The sequence below is a fragment of the Camelus ferus genome, chromosome 10 (genome assembly GCF_009834535.1).
Source record: "Camelus ferus isolate YT-003-E chromosome 10, BCGSAC_Cfer_1.0, whole genome shotgun sequence".
NCBI classification, from domain to species: Eukaryota; Metazoa; Chordata; class Mammalia; order Artiodactyla; family Camelidae; genus Camelus; species Camelus ferus.
Genome location: NC_045705.1, coordinates 39,530,402 through 39,546,613, shown reverse-complemented (window position 1 = coordinate 39,546,613; position 16,212 = coordinate 39,530,402). Strand labels below are relative to the sequence as shown.

General features: G+C 39.9%; 1 protein-coding gene across 22 annotated transcripts in view; it reads left to right on the top strand.

The window, feature by feature from the left end:
• Positions 1-16,212, top strand: part of DLG2 (discs large MAGUK scaffold protein 2) — a 1,704,777-nt gene that overhangs the window by 1,330,152 nt on the left and 358,413 nt on the right. For all 22 annotated transcript variants that reach the window (XM_032488772.1, XM_032488771.1, XM_032488766.1 and 19 more), the window contains one exon: positions 2,288-2,356. In XM_032488772.1, the coding sequence (XP_032344663.1) occupies positions 2,288-2,356 (69 nt within the window). The remainder of the gene's footprint in view (positions 1-2,287; positions 2,357-16,212) is intronic.

The following is a 16,212-nucleotide window of genomic DNA, read 5'->3' as shown; positions in this document are numbered from 1 at the left end:
TAAATTACATCTTCAGAGGGACTTATCATATAACACCAAAATAATAATTATGGAAACCCTATCAGAAACGATTAAGGAGGAAATACAGAATATGAAGTTGTATATAGTATGTGTATATATAAAATAATATGAAACACATGTAGACATACAGGGAGTCAGTAGCATAGAGTGGGGAGTACATACACTTGGCAACAAGAGAGGCAGTCATTTGAATTCTGGCTCCACATTTGCAAGCTGTTGGTTTCTGACACAGTAAGTTCTGTTTTGTTTCTTGTACATAAAATGAGGATACTTCTACCTACCTTATAGGACATCTCTGAAAATTGAATTAGTCTGTAAAGCCAGAGGCCAGGGAATGGAATTATATGTGATTTTTTTTCACTTTCTCTTATTTTGATTTCTATTAATTTTATAATGTTTTTACAATAGAAAACATACTTCAATTTGATCTTGCTCACCAAAGTTATAGTACCCTCACAAATCCACGTCTTGTGGCACTGACTGTGTGGCTAATTGAAGTGCTCTCAATAAGTATTCTTGTTTAGTGCTAAACAGCTCAAAGTGAACACTCTGCTAAATCACATAGATTTATTTAACAAACACTTATGTAGCTTTTACCATGTAACAGACAACACTGTTCTAAACACTGTATTCATTGAATCATTATAACAACCGTGTGAGGAAGGTACTGTTACTATCCCAATCATATGAGAAATTGACAGAGAGAGCTTTAAGAAATTCCAGCAAGGTCACACTGGTATATGTGGCAGAGCTCGAATTTGAACTCAGGCACTCTGGCTACACGGTCCAGCTCCTGAATGCTATGCTGCTTTTCAGTTGATCAATCAAAACATGTTCAGTGGACACAAGTGGTGCTTGGCACTGTAGGGGATGCTAGGAAACAAAGGACACAATCTTTAATTTGAGAATCATTCTCTAAGCTTAGCTGTAGTCCCTAAATTCTGCTCCTTCAACCTCAGATAAATGACATCCATGTCACAGTTAAATGCACACAGAGAGACATCTCTTCTCAAATCCATAATAACCAAAGTTCTGAACAAAAATCTGGCTCTCTGTGGTAATGTCAGTGTTTTCCGAGTATCTGCTGAGAAGTCAGAGTTGTGTGAAGGTGCCTCATGTTCTGCAAACATTTTACTCTAGTTTCTCTTTATATATATATATTTATATACACACACCTTCATTCATTACATGTATATGTAACTGTTACAACTAAACTATTAAACATATTCCAACCTAAAATTACACATTGAAATACATTTTTATTGTACATTGTAACACATAGGACACTCCCAATCCATTACTTTTGGCTGTGGGATTGTCATTGTGCATATCTCAGATGGAACATTTCCCTTTTTCACCTTCTGACTGAAGAGTATTCTGAAGTTGCAAGGCAAATTCTTACAAATCTGAAAAACTGTTACCATTTGGGAGATATATAACAGGATGGTTAAGAAGAATGGCTCTAAAATCAGTTTAGTGCTATTTAAAGCACAGGTATTTACCACATGACTTTGGACAAATTTCTAAATTTTCCTGTACCTTCATTTCCTCATCTGTTAAATAGGACAGTACATACTTACAGGATTGTAAGAAATAGAGAATGTAAACATATACTTAGAAAAGTGACTCAGGCAATATAAGTGTTCAATAAATGTTGGATACTATAATTTCTATTGCAACTACTTTTCCATAAAAATCAATCCTTTCTTGTTACATGCAACCAAAATAAATACAGAATCACATTAAATTCTAAGATCGATATGCAACTGGAAATCCCATTTTTAATGTTTTTGTGTTCATCCAACAGTTGAATCACTGTTGATTATCTTTACAAGTATTACAAATTTGAACTAATGTTTATAAAAATTAAATACTACTCCAATTAGCAAATTTGCTCTTTGTAAAATTTAGAAAAAATGTTATGCATTAAAAAAAAATGCTGCATTATAATGAAATTTATGTTTTTATGCTCTGTTGTCTTATTACAAGGGAAAGATAATTACCTATTCCAAATTTTTTTTTCACGTCTACCCTTCATTTAAAGCTACTTTTGCATAATACAAGTTGAAATCAAGTTATAAAGAAATATTAACCCCTTACCTGATAGAGTTATATTTTGGTGGATGATTCTGCTTATCATCAAAGAACAGCCATTTAATCTCTATTTCTTTCAAGATCAATTTGCCTGTTGACAATAGGACTGGTTAGAATGTGCAAAGATATTTTAAATAAATGATCTGTGTTTGTTTTTTCTCTTTTCTTGCAGTCATTCCCAACACAGCACTGCAACCCGCCAGCCTTCAGTGACTCTCCAACGGGCCATCTCCCTGGAAGGGTAAGATAGGAATTATTATGGAGTCTTCTCTTAAACCAGACTGTGCAGCCTCATCATTTTGAGCAAAAATTCCTTGTTTCTTTTCTTCTTTCCTCCCTCCCTCCCTCCTTTCTTTCTCTCTGTTAGCAAATATCTATGAAGCTTATGTTATATGCCAAGCACTATGCTAGGTACTACATTTAACAAATAAGATCTCTTCTTTTCCTTCGAGGGCTCGTTGTCTATTGAGAATGACAGAAATATGAACACATACCTGCGTACAGTGTAAACATCACGCAGGAGATACATGTGAGGGATTAATGGAGGATCCAGGAAGGATACCTAGCTGGAATGGGTATCTGAGAGGGAGGGAGGAACAGGTCAGGATGGTTTCAGAGAAGATATACCTTAAGCTGTGAACTGAAGCATCTGTGGACATTTGCCTGACAAACACCGGAAGGAAGGGGACTCTGAACAGGAGAAAGAGCACGTGCAAAAACGTGAACCCCTGAGCAGATGTGAGGTGTCTCAAGGCCACAGAGTGAGTCAGTGTTGTGGCAACAAGAGTGTAAGGCAGTGGGGCAGGAGATGAGAATGGAGATGTTGGCCGGGAGGCTTACATGTAGAGGACTTAGTATTTTGTACTCCAGTCAGATAAAAGCTGGAGGGGCTGAGAAGGGGCTAATATTTCCCTCCACTTGCTTTATAACTGCAGCTGTTTTGTGAACATTTTAATAATTGGCTAAAATATAAAATTAAATCTAAATCATTTTATTTTTTCCAGTACCTGTAACCAACTATGCTTTTGTTCAATCCTATTTCCCAATGATGAGTGGGCTTCCTTAATAGCATTTCAATTCAAATCTCTAACTTTATCACTTATTAGCCCTCCCCGTTTTATTTTTTTATATTTTTATTGAAGTATAGTCAGTTTACAATGTGTCAATTTCTGGTGTACAACACAATGCTTCACTCATATAGGAACACTCGTGTATTTGTTTTCATATTTTTCACCATAAGTTACTGCAAAATATTGAATACAGTTCCCTGTGCTGTACAGTATATACTTATTTATTTTATATATATTAGTATCTGCAAATCTCAAATTCCCAGTTTATCCCTTCCCACCCCCTTCCCCCTCTAGTAACCGTAAGTTTGTTTTCTATGTCTGTGAGTCCGTTTCTGTTTTGTAAATAAGTTTTTTTTTTTTTTCAGATTCCACATAGAAGTGATATAATATGGTATTTTTCTTTTTCTTTTTCTTTCTGGTTTACTTAGAATGACAATCTCCAGGTCCATCCATGTTGCTGCAAATGGCATTATTTTATTATTTTTTATGGCTGAGTAGTAGTCCATTGTATAAATATACCACAACTTCTTTATCCAGTCATCTGTTGATGGATATTTAGGTTGTTTCCATGTCTTGGCTATTGTAAATAGTGCTTCTATGAACATTAGGGTGCATGTATCTTTTTGAATTAAGGTTCCCTCAGGATATATGCCCAGGAGTGGGATTGCTGGATCATACGGTAAGTCTATTTTTAGTCTTTTGAGAAATCTCCATAGTGTTTTCCATAACAGCTGCACCAAACTGCATTTCCACAAACAGTGTACGAGGGTGCTCTTTTCTCCACAGCCTCGCCAGCATTTATCGTTTGTGGACTTTTGAATGATGGCCAATCTGACTGGTGTGAGGTGACACTTCATTGTAGTTTTGATTTACATTTCTCTGATAATTAGTGATAGCATTTTTTCATGTGCCTGTTGACTATTTGTATGTCTTCATTAGAGAATTGCTTGTTAAGGTCTTCTGCCCACTTTTGGATTGGGTTTTTTTTTTTTTTGTTATTAAGTTGTATGAGCTGTTGATATATTCTGGAAGTTAAGCCCTTGTCAGTCTCATCTTTTGCAAATATTTTCTCCCATTCCGTAGGTCATCTTTTTGTTTTGCTTATGGCTTCCTTAGCTGTGCAAAAGATTGTAAGTTTAATTAGGTCCCATGTGTTTATTTTTGCTTTGATTTCTATTGCTTGCGTAGCTTGCCCTAGGAGAACACTGCTGAGATTTATGTTGGATAATGTTTTGCTTATGTTTTCTTCTAAGAGGTTTATAGTGTCTTATGTTTAACTCTTAAAGCCATTTTGAATCTATTTTTGCATATGGTGTGAGGGAGTAGTCTAACTTCATTAATTTACATGCTGCTGTCCAGTTTTCCCAACACCATTTGCTAAAGAGACTGTTTTTACTCCTTTTATGTTCTTGCCTCCTTTGTCAAAGATTAATTGACCAAAAGGTTGTGGGTTTATTTCTGGGCTCTCTATTCTGTTTGACTGATGTATGTTTGCTTTTATACCAATACCATGATGTTTTGGTTGCTGTAGTTCTGTAGTATTGTCTGTAGTCTGGAAGGGTTATTCCTCCAGCTTCATTCTTTTTCTTCAGTAATGCTTTGTCAATTCTGGGTCTTTTGTGATTGATTGCATATAAATTTTAGGATTATTTGTTCTACTTCTGTGGAAAAATGTCCTGGGTAATTTGATAAGGATCACATTAAATCTGTAGATTGCATTGGGTAGTATGGTCATTTTAGTAATATTACTTCTTCCATTCCAAGAATATGGGATATCTTTCTGTTTCTTTAAGTCAACTTTAATTTCCTGAGTCAGTGTCTTGTAGTTCTCTGCATACAGGTCTTTCATTTCCTTGGTCAGGTTCATTCCTAAGTATTTTATTTTTTTGATGCAATTTTAAAAGGGATTGTTTCTTTACTTTCCTTTTCTGATATTTCATTGGTATGTAAATAAATGCCACTGATTTCTGTATGTTAATCCTGCATCCTGATACCTTGCAAAATTCTTTTATTAGCTCTAGTAGTTTTCGTGTGGAGCCTTTAGGGTTTTCTATATATAGTATCATGTCATCCACATATAAGGACAATTTTACCTCTTCTCTTTCAATTTGGATCCCTTTTATTTATTTATTTGTGTAGTCTAGTTGCTGTGGCTAGGACTTCTAACACTGTGTTGAAGTGGTGAGAGTGGGCATCCCTGTCTTGTTCCAGATTTTAGTGGGAAGGCATTCAGATTTTCACTGTTGAGTATTATGCTGGCTATAGATTTGCCATAAATAGATTTTATTATGTTCCCTCTGTGTCCACTTTGGTAAGAGTTTTTATCTTAAATGGGTGTTGAATTTTATCAATGCATTTTCTGCATCTTCGGAGATAACCATGTGGCTTACGTCCTTTATCTTACTGATTTGGTGTATCACATTAATTGATTTGCCTATGTTGAACCATCCTTGTGTCCCTGGGGTGAATCCAACTTGATCATGGTGTATGACCTTTTTATGTGTTGTTGGATTCTGTTTGCTAATATTTTAGGATTTTTGCATCTATGTTCATCAACAATATTGGCCTGTAGCTTTCTTATTTGGTAGTGTCTTTGACTGGCTTTGGTATCAGGGGGATGCTGGCTTCATAAAATGAGTTTGAGAGTACTCTCCTCCTCGTCAGCCTTTTGTAAGAGTTTGAGGAGGATTGGTATGAGCTCTTCTTTGTGTATTTGATAGAATTCCCCAGTGAAGCCATCTGGTCCTGGACTTCTGTTTGCAGGGAGGTTTTTTTTTAATTGCTGATTCTATTTCACTTCTAGTGATTTGTCTGTTCAGATTATCTATTTCTTCTTGATTCAGTTTTGGTGGACTGTATGTTTCTAGAAACTTGTCTATTTCTTCTAGGTTGTCCAATTTATTGCTATATTAGTTTCATTAGTTGTTCTCTTATGATTTTTTTTGGATTTCTGTGGTGTTGGTTGCACTCTATTTTCTATTTTGTTTATTTGTGTGCTCTGTCGTTTCTTCTTGGTGAGCTTGGCTAGAGGTTTCTTAACTTTCTTTACTCTTCCAAAAAAAACCAGCTCTTGGTTTGGTTGGTTTTTTCTTTTGTTTTTTAATCTTTATTTCCTTCCTTCTGCTGACTTTGGCTTTTGTTCTTTTTTGAGGAAGGCCTGTGTTGCTATGAACTTCCCACTTAGGACTGCTTTTGTTGCATCTCATAGATTTTGTGTGGTTGTGTTTTCACTGTCATTTGTCTCAAGGACCTTTTAAATTTCCCCTTTGATTTAATCATCCACCCGTTGGCTTTTTAAGTGGTATGCTGTTTAGTTTCCATGCTGTTAGTTTTTTTCTCATTTATTTTTCTGTGGTTGATTTCTAGTTTCATGCCATTGTAGTCAGAAAAGATGCTTGAAATAATTTCTATCATCTTAAATTTGTTAAGGCTTCTTTTGTGCCTGAGTATGTGGTCTATCCTAGAGAATGGTCCGTGAGCACTTGAAAAGAATGTATATTGTTTTTTTGGGGATGTAATATCCTAAAAATATGAATCAAGTCCACCTGCTCTATTGTGTCATTTAGCATCCCTGTTGCCTTACTGATTTTCTGTCTGGAAGACCTATCCAGTGATGTTAGTGGGGTTTTAAAACCTCCTACTGTTATATTCCCATCAGTTTCTCCCTTTATGTCTGTTAATACTTGTTTTCTACATTTAGGTGCTCCTATATTGAGTGCATACATGTTAATGAGTGTAATATCCTCATCTTGTATTGCTCCTTTGATCATCATACAGTGTCCTTCTTTATGGCCTTTGTCTATTTTGTCTGATATGAATATTGCTACTCCCACTTTCTTGTCATTTCCATTTGCATTAAGTATCTTTTTCCATCCTCTCACTTTCAGTCTATGTGTCCTTCACTTTAAAGTGGGGTCTCTTGTATAGGCTTTTATTATCTGACTCTGTCTTGATTGGAGCATTTAGTCCATTGACATTTTTGACATTTATAATGATTATTGATAGACTGTGTGTTTATTATCATTTTGAACTTTGTTTTCCAGTTGATTTGGTATTTCTTCCTTGTTCCTTTCTTTTTGTTTTTCTTTTTGTGGTTTGGTAATTTTCTTTTGTATTAGCTTGGTTTCTTGTTGTTTTTTGTGCTTTTGTGTGCTCATGATTTACGGCTACCCTGTTTTTCAAGTACGTTAACCCCTTACTATATCTGTTTGCTTTAGACCAATAGTCATTGGCTCAAATACATCCTAAAAAGAATGAAGAAAAAAACAAAGAGAGACCAAAAAATCTGTATTTTCTTGCTCCCCTCTCCCACCTTTTATGATTTTGATATTCTTTATTTTTACATCTTCATGTTTATTCTCCTGCAACTCATTGTAGTTAACACATTTCCAGTTATGGGTTTCTCATTTCTGTAGCTTCCTCTTTTACTATAGGTTTAGTATTGCTGAATTCTTTTAGTTTTTGTTTGTGAAATTCTCTCTCCTTCTACTCTAAAGGACAGTCTTGCTGGATAGAGTATCCTAGGTTGCAGCTTCTTCTCATTCAGGACTTTAGCCACTAGTGTGTGTTTGTATAGAGAAATCAGCTGAAAGCCTTATGGTGGGGGGGTTCCCTTGTAACTAATTGTTTTCCTCTCGCTGCCTTTAGAATTATTTCTTTATCCTTAACCCTGGTGATCCTGATTATAATATGCCTTGGTATGGGTCTGTTTGGGTCCCTCTGTGCTTCCTGTACTTGGATATCTGATTCCTTTAGGTTTGGAAAGTTTTCAGTCATAATTTCTTTTCAACCCCCTTCTCTCTTTCTTCTCCTTCTGGGACCCCTTTTATGCTTTATATTATCCCATAGGTCCCTTACATTGCTTTCATTAGTTTTTACCTGCTGTTCTGATTGGGTGGCTTCTGTGATCCTATCTTCTAAGTCACTTATTCATTCCTCTGCCTTTTGACTGCCTTCCGCTCACCTCTTATCTCAGCAATTGAGTTTTCTGTTTTTAATTGGCTCTTTATAGTTTCAATTTCCTTTTCAAAGTATTCTGTCTCTATTCATAGTCTTAGTTCCTTCAGTGCTTTGATCACTCCCTTTTTGAAGTCTTACTATCAATCAGTCTATTTCATTGATTGTTCTTTTAATTGGGAGTAGTTCCTCTACTTCATTTTACTTCTATCTCTCTGGCTGTATGGATTTAGGAGTATCAGTTATCTACTGTGGTCCTGAAGGGCTGTAACGCGGGAGCTTTCCTGTGTAGACTGTGTGCATCTAAGTTTTGTTGTGATGGCTGTTCGCCATGTCTTTCTTCTGTGAGTGTTGGCTGTTATCCCTTTGATTGGGGGCGTGGTTGTTGTGGTTTTTAGAACCTGCCCCGATTGTTGTTGAGCCCAGCCTCCTTTTTTGTGCTGTGGTGTGTAGTAGGCAGGGCTGGACTGCTTCAGCTGGGAAGAAGAGTAGGCAGATGTCCACTGGGAAGTGCCCTCTGTGGTGGTGTCTGTTACTTGTTATGTCGGCTTACAAGGTACTCTTTGGTGATGCTGCCATTGTCGCCACCTGCTCTGGTGCTCCTCCAGGAGCCACCAGTGCAGATCCTCCAGCGTCAGGCACTAGGACCTGCCGTAGCAAGTGTGCAGTCACACATCTGAACCTGTGTTGTGCCACACGGTCAGTGCAGACCACAGCCCTGCATACATTACTGTACTCTGGCCTGTTGTAGATACCCATACTCACCCCAGCTGTGCATCAGAACTCCGCTCACTGCCTGTTTGTCCCAGAGGCGTGGGTCCGTCCACAATGGGTCCAGAAAATTGCAAATCTGCCCTCTCGCTGCCTGGAGCTATGTTGTACCCCTCCCCCCACACACACCCCAACAGTGGTACTATTTTATGTGGGTCCCAGGCTGTTCTGTTCTGCACGTACCCCCAGTTAGAGCTCACACCACCCCAGTCCCCAGAGGCTGCATCTGTGCAGTGGGCCCCAGCCCTCTGCCTGGGTTCCTCACCAATCTCTAGCAGCCAGTCTAGCTCGCGTCTGGACCAGGGATTGCAGGGACCCTCCCTGTCAGTTTCCCTGACCTCCTAGCTGGAGAGGGTGTGTCCCAGAGTGAGGGTGCCACTCCCTCCCTACACCAATTTTTTTTTTTCTTACCAGATTTTGTGAGAATCCTCCTGTATTTCAAAGTGAGAGACACTCTGCCAGAGTTCAGTAGGTATTCTGTGCGATTCAGTGGGTTTGCAGATGTAATTCTTGGTGTATCTGTGGGACAGGGTGAGCTGTGAGTCTTTCTACTCTGCCATCTTGGCTCAACCCCCATCCTCCCCATTTTAAAGTCTTAATTTTCTTGGAAGGAGAGACAGAGGTCTGAATAAAACATATTAAGACTTGAGTTCCACCCAAGTATTCTAGAGTTGACAGAGCTGTGGTCTGCTCTCTTTCTCATAACACCCTCTAGATCTTCCTTCCTCTTAGATTGCTCCTCTGTCCACTTCCTATTGGTTATCACTGGTGATGTAGCCTGGATTGGGTGGAAGACCAAACAGGCACCACTGTAAGAGACTCAAGCAACGCGTCCGGTCCCCTGGGAGGCTCAGCCAGCTCTGCTGCCCGCCCCCCACCAGGGGCAGCACACTAGTCTTCTGATGCACTAACCGCTCTACCCAAGCTGCAGCTGGCCCTCCTCCCAAGCCTTCTTCCCCCTTTCTCATCTGTCCTCAGCAGCATCTTCCTATCCCTCCGGGGAGCTTACCAGAGTTAGTCCTGGCCTCCGCCCTTCCTGTGGGACCTTCTCATCTTCTCTCCCCTAGGGTAAGTCAGCAAACTCCAGGAGTAAGGGGACATTTGCCTGGGAGGGAAGTTAATCTTTCCTTCCTGGAATAGCATAAACACTTTTCATGGAGTGTCCTTTCTTGCCTTCAGCTAAGGAAATCCAGTGAATGTCCCTAAGCCTATATGGGAAGGTATGTGCCCTCTCATGAACACTGCCCTTCCCGCAAAAGGATACCTCCTTCTGCTAGTCCTCCTCTTCTGTTCTTGATGGTAAATCTCAAACCACTTCACCTCCTGTATTAAAAAAGAAAACAAAGATAGATAGGAGTGTTCAACTAAATAGAAACTTAGCTCAGGAAAATTAAGTAACTTTTTCCTCAACAGTACACTGCTATTAAGACACACACAAGAAGTTCTCAACAGTACTTCATAGCATTTGGTTCTGTAATATCCTCGCCAGACTCTGAGTTAAAATCCGGCCTCAGACACTTAGAAGCTATGTGACAGCAAGTTACTTGGTTTCTTTGTGCCTCGGTTTTTCAATATGCAAAATGGAGATACTGATGGTATTTCCGTATTTATATATATATATAATTTTAATTCTTGAAAGAAAGAACTCTCTGTATACATACATATGTATAATGCCAGCTAGTAATGGTTGTTGCTATTGCCGTTATACATAATATATACTTAGTTTAACAGGCGTCAGAGTTTCTCATTTATAGTAAAGATTTGTTAAAACAGTCAGGGACTGGTATCTTTGCTATATTCTGGAGAAGCATATTATATGAGCAATAATCATTTATGGAAGCAATTCAAATCATTGATTGCCTCTTGCCTCATTGCTAAGGTAATATTTATATTAAAAATTAAAAATATAACACAGTAAATAATAACCTAAGCCTTTTCTACATATCCGCTTATCCTTAGCTCCAAAAGAAGGAATTTAGGGCCAGAATAAGAAATGCTCTTACGTTTCTAGTGTATGTATATATAATCTGAAAAAGTTAAAGCAAAGAGACCACTTAAACACGTGAGGGGACATAGTCTCGGATCCTGTGAGCACAGCCGTCAGCCGGCACCTGCAGTGCATCCCTGTGACTGCACCTCCAGTCACCCTCCTCGGTTTCCTGTCTAGAAAGGCCCATAGTTTAGAAAAACTTCCACAGAACCCAGTTGCTTATCACATCCTCCAAAGGACTGCGATTAGTTTTGAATTCTGCATGTTAAGTTGGGTACGTGGGAAAGACATCCAAAGGGATGGGACAGCATTTTATTAAGAAAACACTGCCAGTGTTAGGAGTCTGTAGCTTCATTAGTGCTTAATGAGATTATATTCAAAATGTGCAATTTATCAGGAATAAAAACAGAACAAAATTATGGATATTCCTTTAAGGGGAAAGAAACTGACATTTATTCAGTGCTTATTAGGCGCCAAGCCATCTATCCATCCATCCATATTATCTGATGTTGTTTCCAAAATAGTCTTATGAAATAGGCATCATTTTTTTTTCTTAAAATAGATTCTCAGAGAGGTTAAGTACTTTTCCAGAAGACTTAGAAAACAGCACAGCCTAGATTTGAAATCAAACGACTTCACTGTACACCACCATCTCCTATAATGTGGCAGCATTTATAAACTACATTCATTTATAACTTAATGTCTAATGTTAAACTAGACATAGTGAAGCATTTCCTAGGATAAAAAATGATCAAGAACTAGAACTGACTCTAAGCCTAGAAATCGCTAAGTAGAATTCCCCGCCCAGCACTCGGGGTGGCTCTGGAGGCCCACAGTGAGGTGGGTTGTGGTAGGGGCGAGGGCACGGAGCTTCCCGCTGGTGGATACCTCACCTTCCTCATTGCATATAAAGACCTCCTAGGGCAGCACACTGAGGGGCTATCATTCCAGTTTAGTCACTACACAAAGAAGCCTTCCTTCAGCTGTGCTAAATAATGACATCTTCTAGAGCTGTTTCCAAACCTTTTCTTTCTTCTTATTCACGAAAGCTTATTAGCATTTTGCCTTGTTTTCCAGTTGAATAAAATGACCTCTGTGATAAATGCAATCACTGATTCTTATGAAGCCAAAAATGTGAAGGCCTTACCCTCACATCATAACACAGAGCGACTCCTTTTCTAAAAAACAAGAATGGTATTCTCAGCTATGCCCATTGTTCCAACTGGTATGAAGCAGTGTGCCTCATATCGAGTGAATAATGCACTCTGAAAAACATTCTGTTCCCTGCAGTCAGAAGAAAAGTGACTCTGCAATCAAGTAATTAGTTTTGAATCCTGACCCCTCTGCCATCTGTGGTTAACAGGACCCATTCTCTCCCTACGCATGAGCTTCTTCCTCAGCCAAAAGGGAGACAAGCATAGGGCTCCCCAACTTTCTGTGAAAGGAACAGGTACCTATTAGACCCTCAGTAAGTACCAGTGGAATATATACCTAGTCCAAGTGTTCTGAGAAAACAACTTTTATTTTTAAAGCCTAGACTCGTCTGAGGACTGACGTTGAACACTTGTTATTAAATACATATATATGTATCCATTTATGTAAAACACTTCTGGATATAAAATAAAATATCTGAGGTAGAAATAATCTTGTATTGCTGGATTATTTAGAAGGGGACACCTGAGTCACTCTCTACAAAGCCTGGAACACGAAAATTTATGCTCTATGTGCCCAGCTGGCCATCAAAAAACATAGATAATATGGCATACGATCATTGTCACTGAACGCACAGTGAGAGAGTTATTTTTCATTCTGCACAGGCCAATGGGCCCTTAGCAGGTTTCCCATCAACGTGTTACACCGCAGAGTGTAGGCAATCAGCTGAAACTGGAAATTTCATTATTTCAAAACTCTCCTTCTAATGCTTTAGTGAAAAGCCACTACAGAAGATACTTATACAAATGAATGTTCTTTAACAAGCCATATGTTTATACATTTTTCACCAAAGTTGCTATTTACTTGACATAACATAAGTGGAAATATTTCAGATTTCCAGTTAATTTGATCCGGGGAGACAACAAAACTGTCTAATTGAGCCTCTACCTAGAATTACTGCTGTTTTTTAAATTGGTATCTGAATCAGCTACAAGTATGCCAAACATAAGCAGGTAGAATAACATCCCCATTAACAGTGTGAGCACCCTGCTTCAGGTTCAAGTTGACAGACGCAGCCCACACCTTAATCTCCTCTTCCTCCTGAGACCCCATTAAAAAGAAGCTAATGGGATTAAAAAAAAAAAAAAAAAAGACAGTCCAATCACAGTAAAGGAAATAAGAGAGGGGGCGTCAAAGGCCAAAAGAGTACGGCACACTTGGATGCCAGGAAGCAGCTGGAAGGGTACTGATGGAAGAAGCAGAACAAAGTAGCCCCAGCTTTAGACCTCCCACAGAGGAAGGGCATGCGCTGTAAGGCTCCAGGGGCACCTTACACGGTGTTCTGAGTGACTGCAGTCTCCTGGAGATGTGTCTCCAGGGATGCCACCCACAGAAAGGTGCACCACAGCGCAGCCCACATTGTGTGGAGGAGCCCACAGCTCAGGAGGGAGCAGATCTGCTTAGCAGAACCTGGGAAACTCGGAAACTTCAGAACAGTAAAGACAGATGGGACTGAGAGCAGGTCTGAGCCTGGGAGAGAAGATGCCCCGCTCGGCGCGCACAGCCCTGCACACGGAGCGGCTGCCAGGCGAGTACCCACCGCCAGGTGGAGAGTGAAGGTTCCGCTCTAAAGAAACAGGATGCCTTTTCTGAGGAACCTAGAGAAGCTCATTTGAGTGAGGCCCCCAACCAGAGCCCTGCATTACCTGCCCGTTAGGGGCACAGTTTCGGGTTTGCTCCCCTAACCTGAAGTGTTTCAGTGAAAGAGCTTTACCCTCATATGCAGCACTCTCCAGTCCTTTCTACTACCTCCATCTTAAATATGAACAGACAGCCACAGTTTACCAAATGTTTTAACCCACCAAAGTGACAGAAACGAGATTAAAACACAGAACGAAAACTATCCTCAAGAAGACAGAGGTAATTCTGGGAACAAAACAGAATTGAATGAAATGCAATTGACCCTCGAACAATGCAGATTTGAAATGTGCAGCCCCATTTATGCATAGATATTTTTCAGTAGTAAATACCACAGTACTGCCCTATCCACAGCTGGTTGAATCCACGGGTGCAGAGGAAACCCAGCTATGGAGGGCTGACTATAAATTATACTCAGATTAACCCCCGTGTTCATTCAAGGGTCAGCTGTTCTAGTTTAAGCGTACTTTTATCAACAGGGAAGAAACTACTAGAATTAACATTGAAATGGTTAAACATGACTACCTCTGGGAAACCAGGTAGGATTCTCAAGGGAGAGAACATAAATTACATTTTGAAGAATATATTAACTAGGCAGAGGTTAAAAAACAAAAAAGAAAGAAAGAAAATCACGTGCAAAAAAACCTAGAAGTCCTCTGCCAATACTGCAAAGACTAAGTATTATCAGCTACTCAAATATCTTCCTTTCATCCAGCAGAGGGCACACACTCCGTTTTATTTTACCTTAGATGATCATTTTAGCTGAACTTTCTAGAAACTACCATTTTCACAGCAATAGAGTAGTTGTCCCAAAAGGTGTTGAGCACCCTCTATGATTAGAAGGAATTCATTACAAAACAGATGTTCTGTCTAATTGACCCCAACTGCACATCTCTCCCAAATCCAGATGTCATTAAGTACCCCAAGGAGAACCAGTCAGCGGCCCTGCCTGTAAACAGATGTGTCTGAGAGAAGCCACCCTCTTGGGCTCACGGGGCTGCGGTGATGTTATTGTCTTTCCTGCTCAGTGGAACAGGCCTGTCCCTACAGGGACAGCCACGCATCTCTGTTCAGCACAAGAGGCTCGCTCTCTACGCTGGAAGACCGTGACAGGCTCTTGAGACCATGCAGGGATGGGGCTGGGGCAGGGGCCGTGGTGCCCTCATACTGGGGCCTTCACCGGAACACTCTGGGAACAGGACCCGGACTGGCATCATTTGCTCTCTTGTTCTCTGCCCAATTCCCTTCACCTTGATGGGAGAAGCCTTTTTATAGCTCACATACTTCACTCACATTACCCAGGATGATGCTGATTTAAAATACCCAGTCTTCTTAGTCTAAGGGCCTACTATTTAGTTCCAAAATATATGGTCACCGTAGAAACTGGAAGCATTATTGACCTGAGAATCAGGAGACCCGAGTTCTAGGATCAAGTCAGCCACCTCTTACTGTGGATTTTGAGCAGATCTCAAGTTACCTTGTATACAAAGTGATGAGGTTGAGTTAAATACACGACGTTTTAGGTTCCTTCCAACTCTAACATTTTATAATTTTGAGAATTTTGAAGGATATAAAGGTTTGGCTTCCAGACTTCTGGAACTACTTCCAGATATGGAGCCTTAGGGACCACTGGCCTCCAAACAGCTGGCCCTCAGGGACAGTTGGCTGGAGTTACCTCTACCCACCCACACCCACACCCAGTCACCTTTCCGGATTCTAATCAGTATGAACGCTCAACTTCCTCCAGCACATTTCTGCACCCTTCCCCTCCAAAGCCGTGCTAAGCAGTGTTTCCCAGAGTAACTGAGGGGGCCAGTGTACTGACAGCATACTGAACTACTTGTAGATCTGAGAGAGAACCTTCATTCAGGCTGTTAGTTGCTGGGGTCAGTGATCAAAAATCTTTGTTGACCACAGAAATGTCAGTGACTTCACCAAAACAGAGGGGCAAGTTGGGTTACTGAAGAGGCTTTTTGTATACTTTTAGAATGTATTAATACAATGTATTTATGTATAGTTGTTAACCTCTTCATTATTTCTGCCCTCCGACCCGCTGAAGAATTTATGTAGGGATAATACAGGAAAATTAAGGAGACAAACAGCTAGAGATTTTTATAAATGCTTGAAAGAAATCAAACTCCACTCCCCCGACCAAAACAGCACTTTTGCTTGTGACTTACAGTCCAGTAAAGACAGACCAGCTTCTTGGGTGAGAGTCCCAATCTTACTTTTGCCCAGGTCACCTGTGGAAGGATCTTAGCCACCTGGAAGGATTAGAGAAGTTTTCGGTCCCCTCCTTCCATCCCAGAAGGGAAGAGGGACCTTTGGAGCTTAAACCTCAGGGGATTTATTAGGAATTCATCAGAGCAGCAGATAACCCAGATCATCTCTGTTTCCCCCAGTTCACCGTCATGTGTTTTCTTTACATTTCTCCTCGTGTCCCTGCAGTTTCCACCTCTG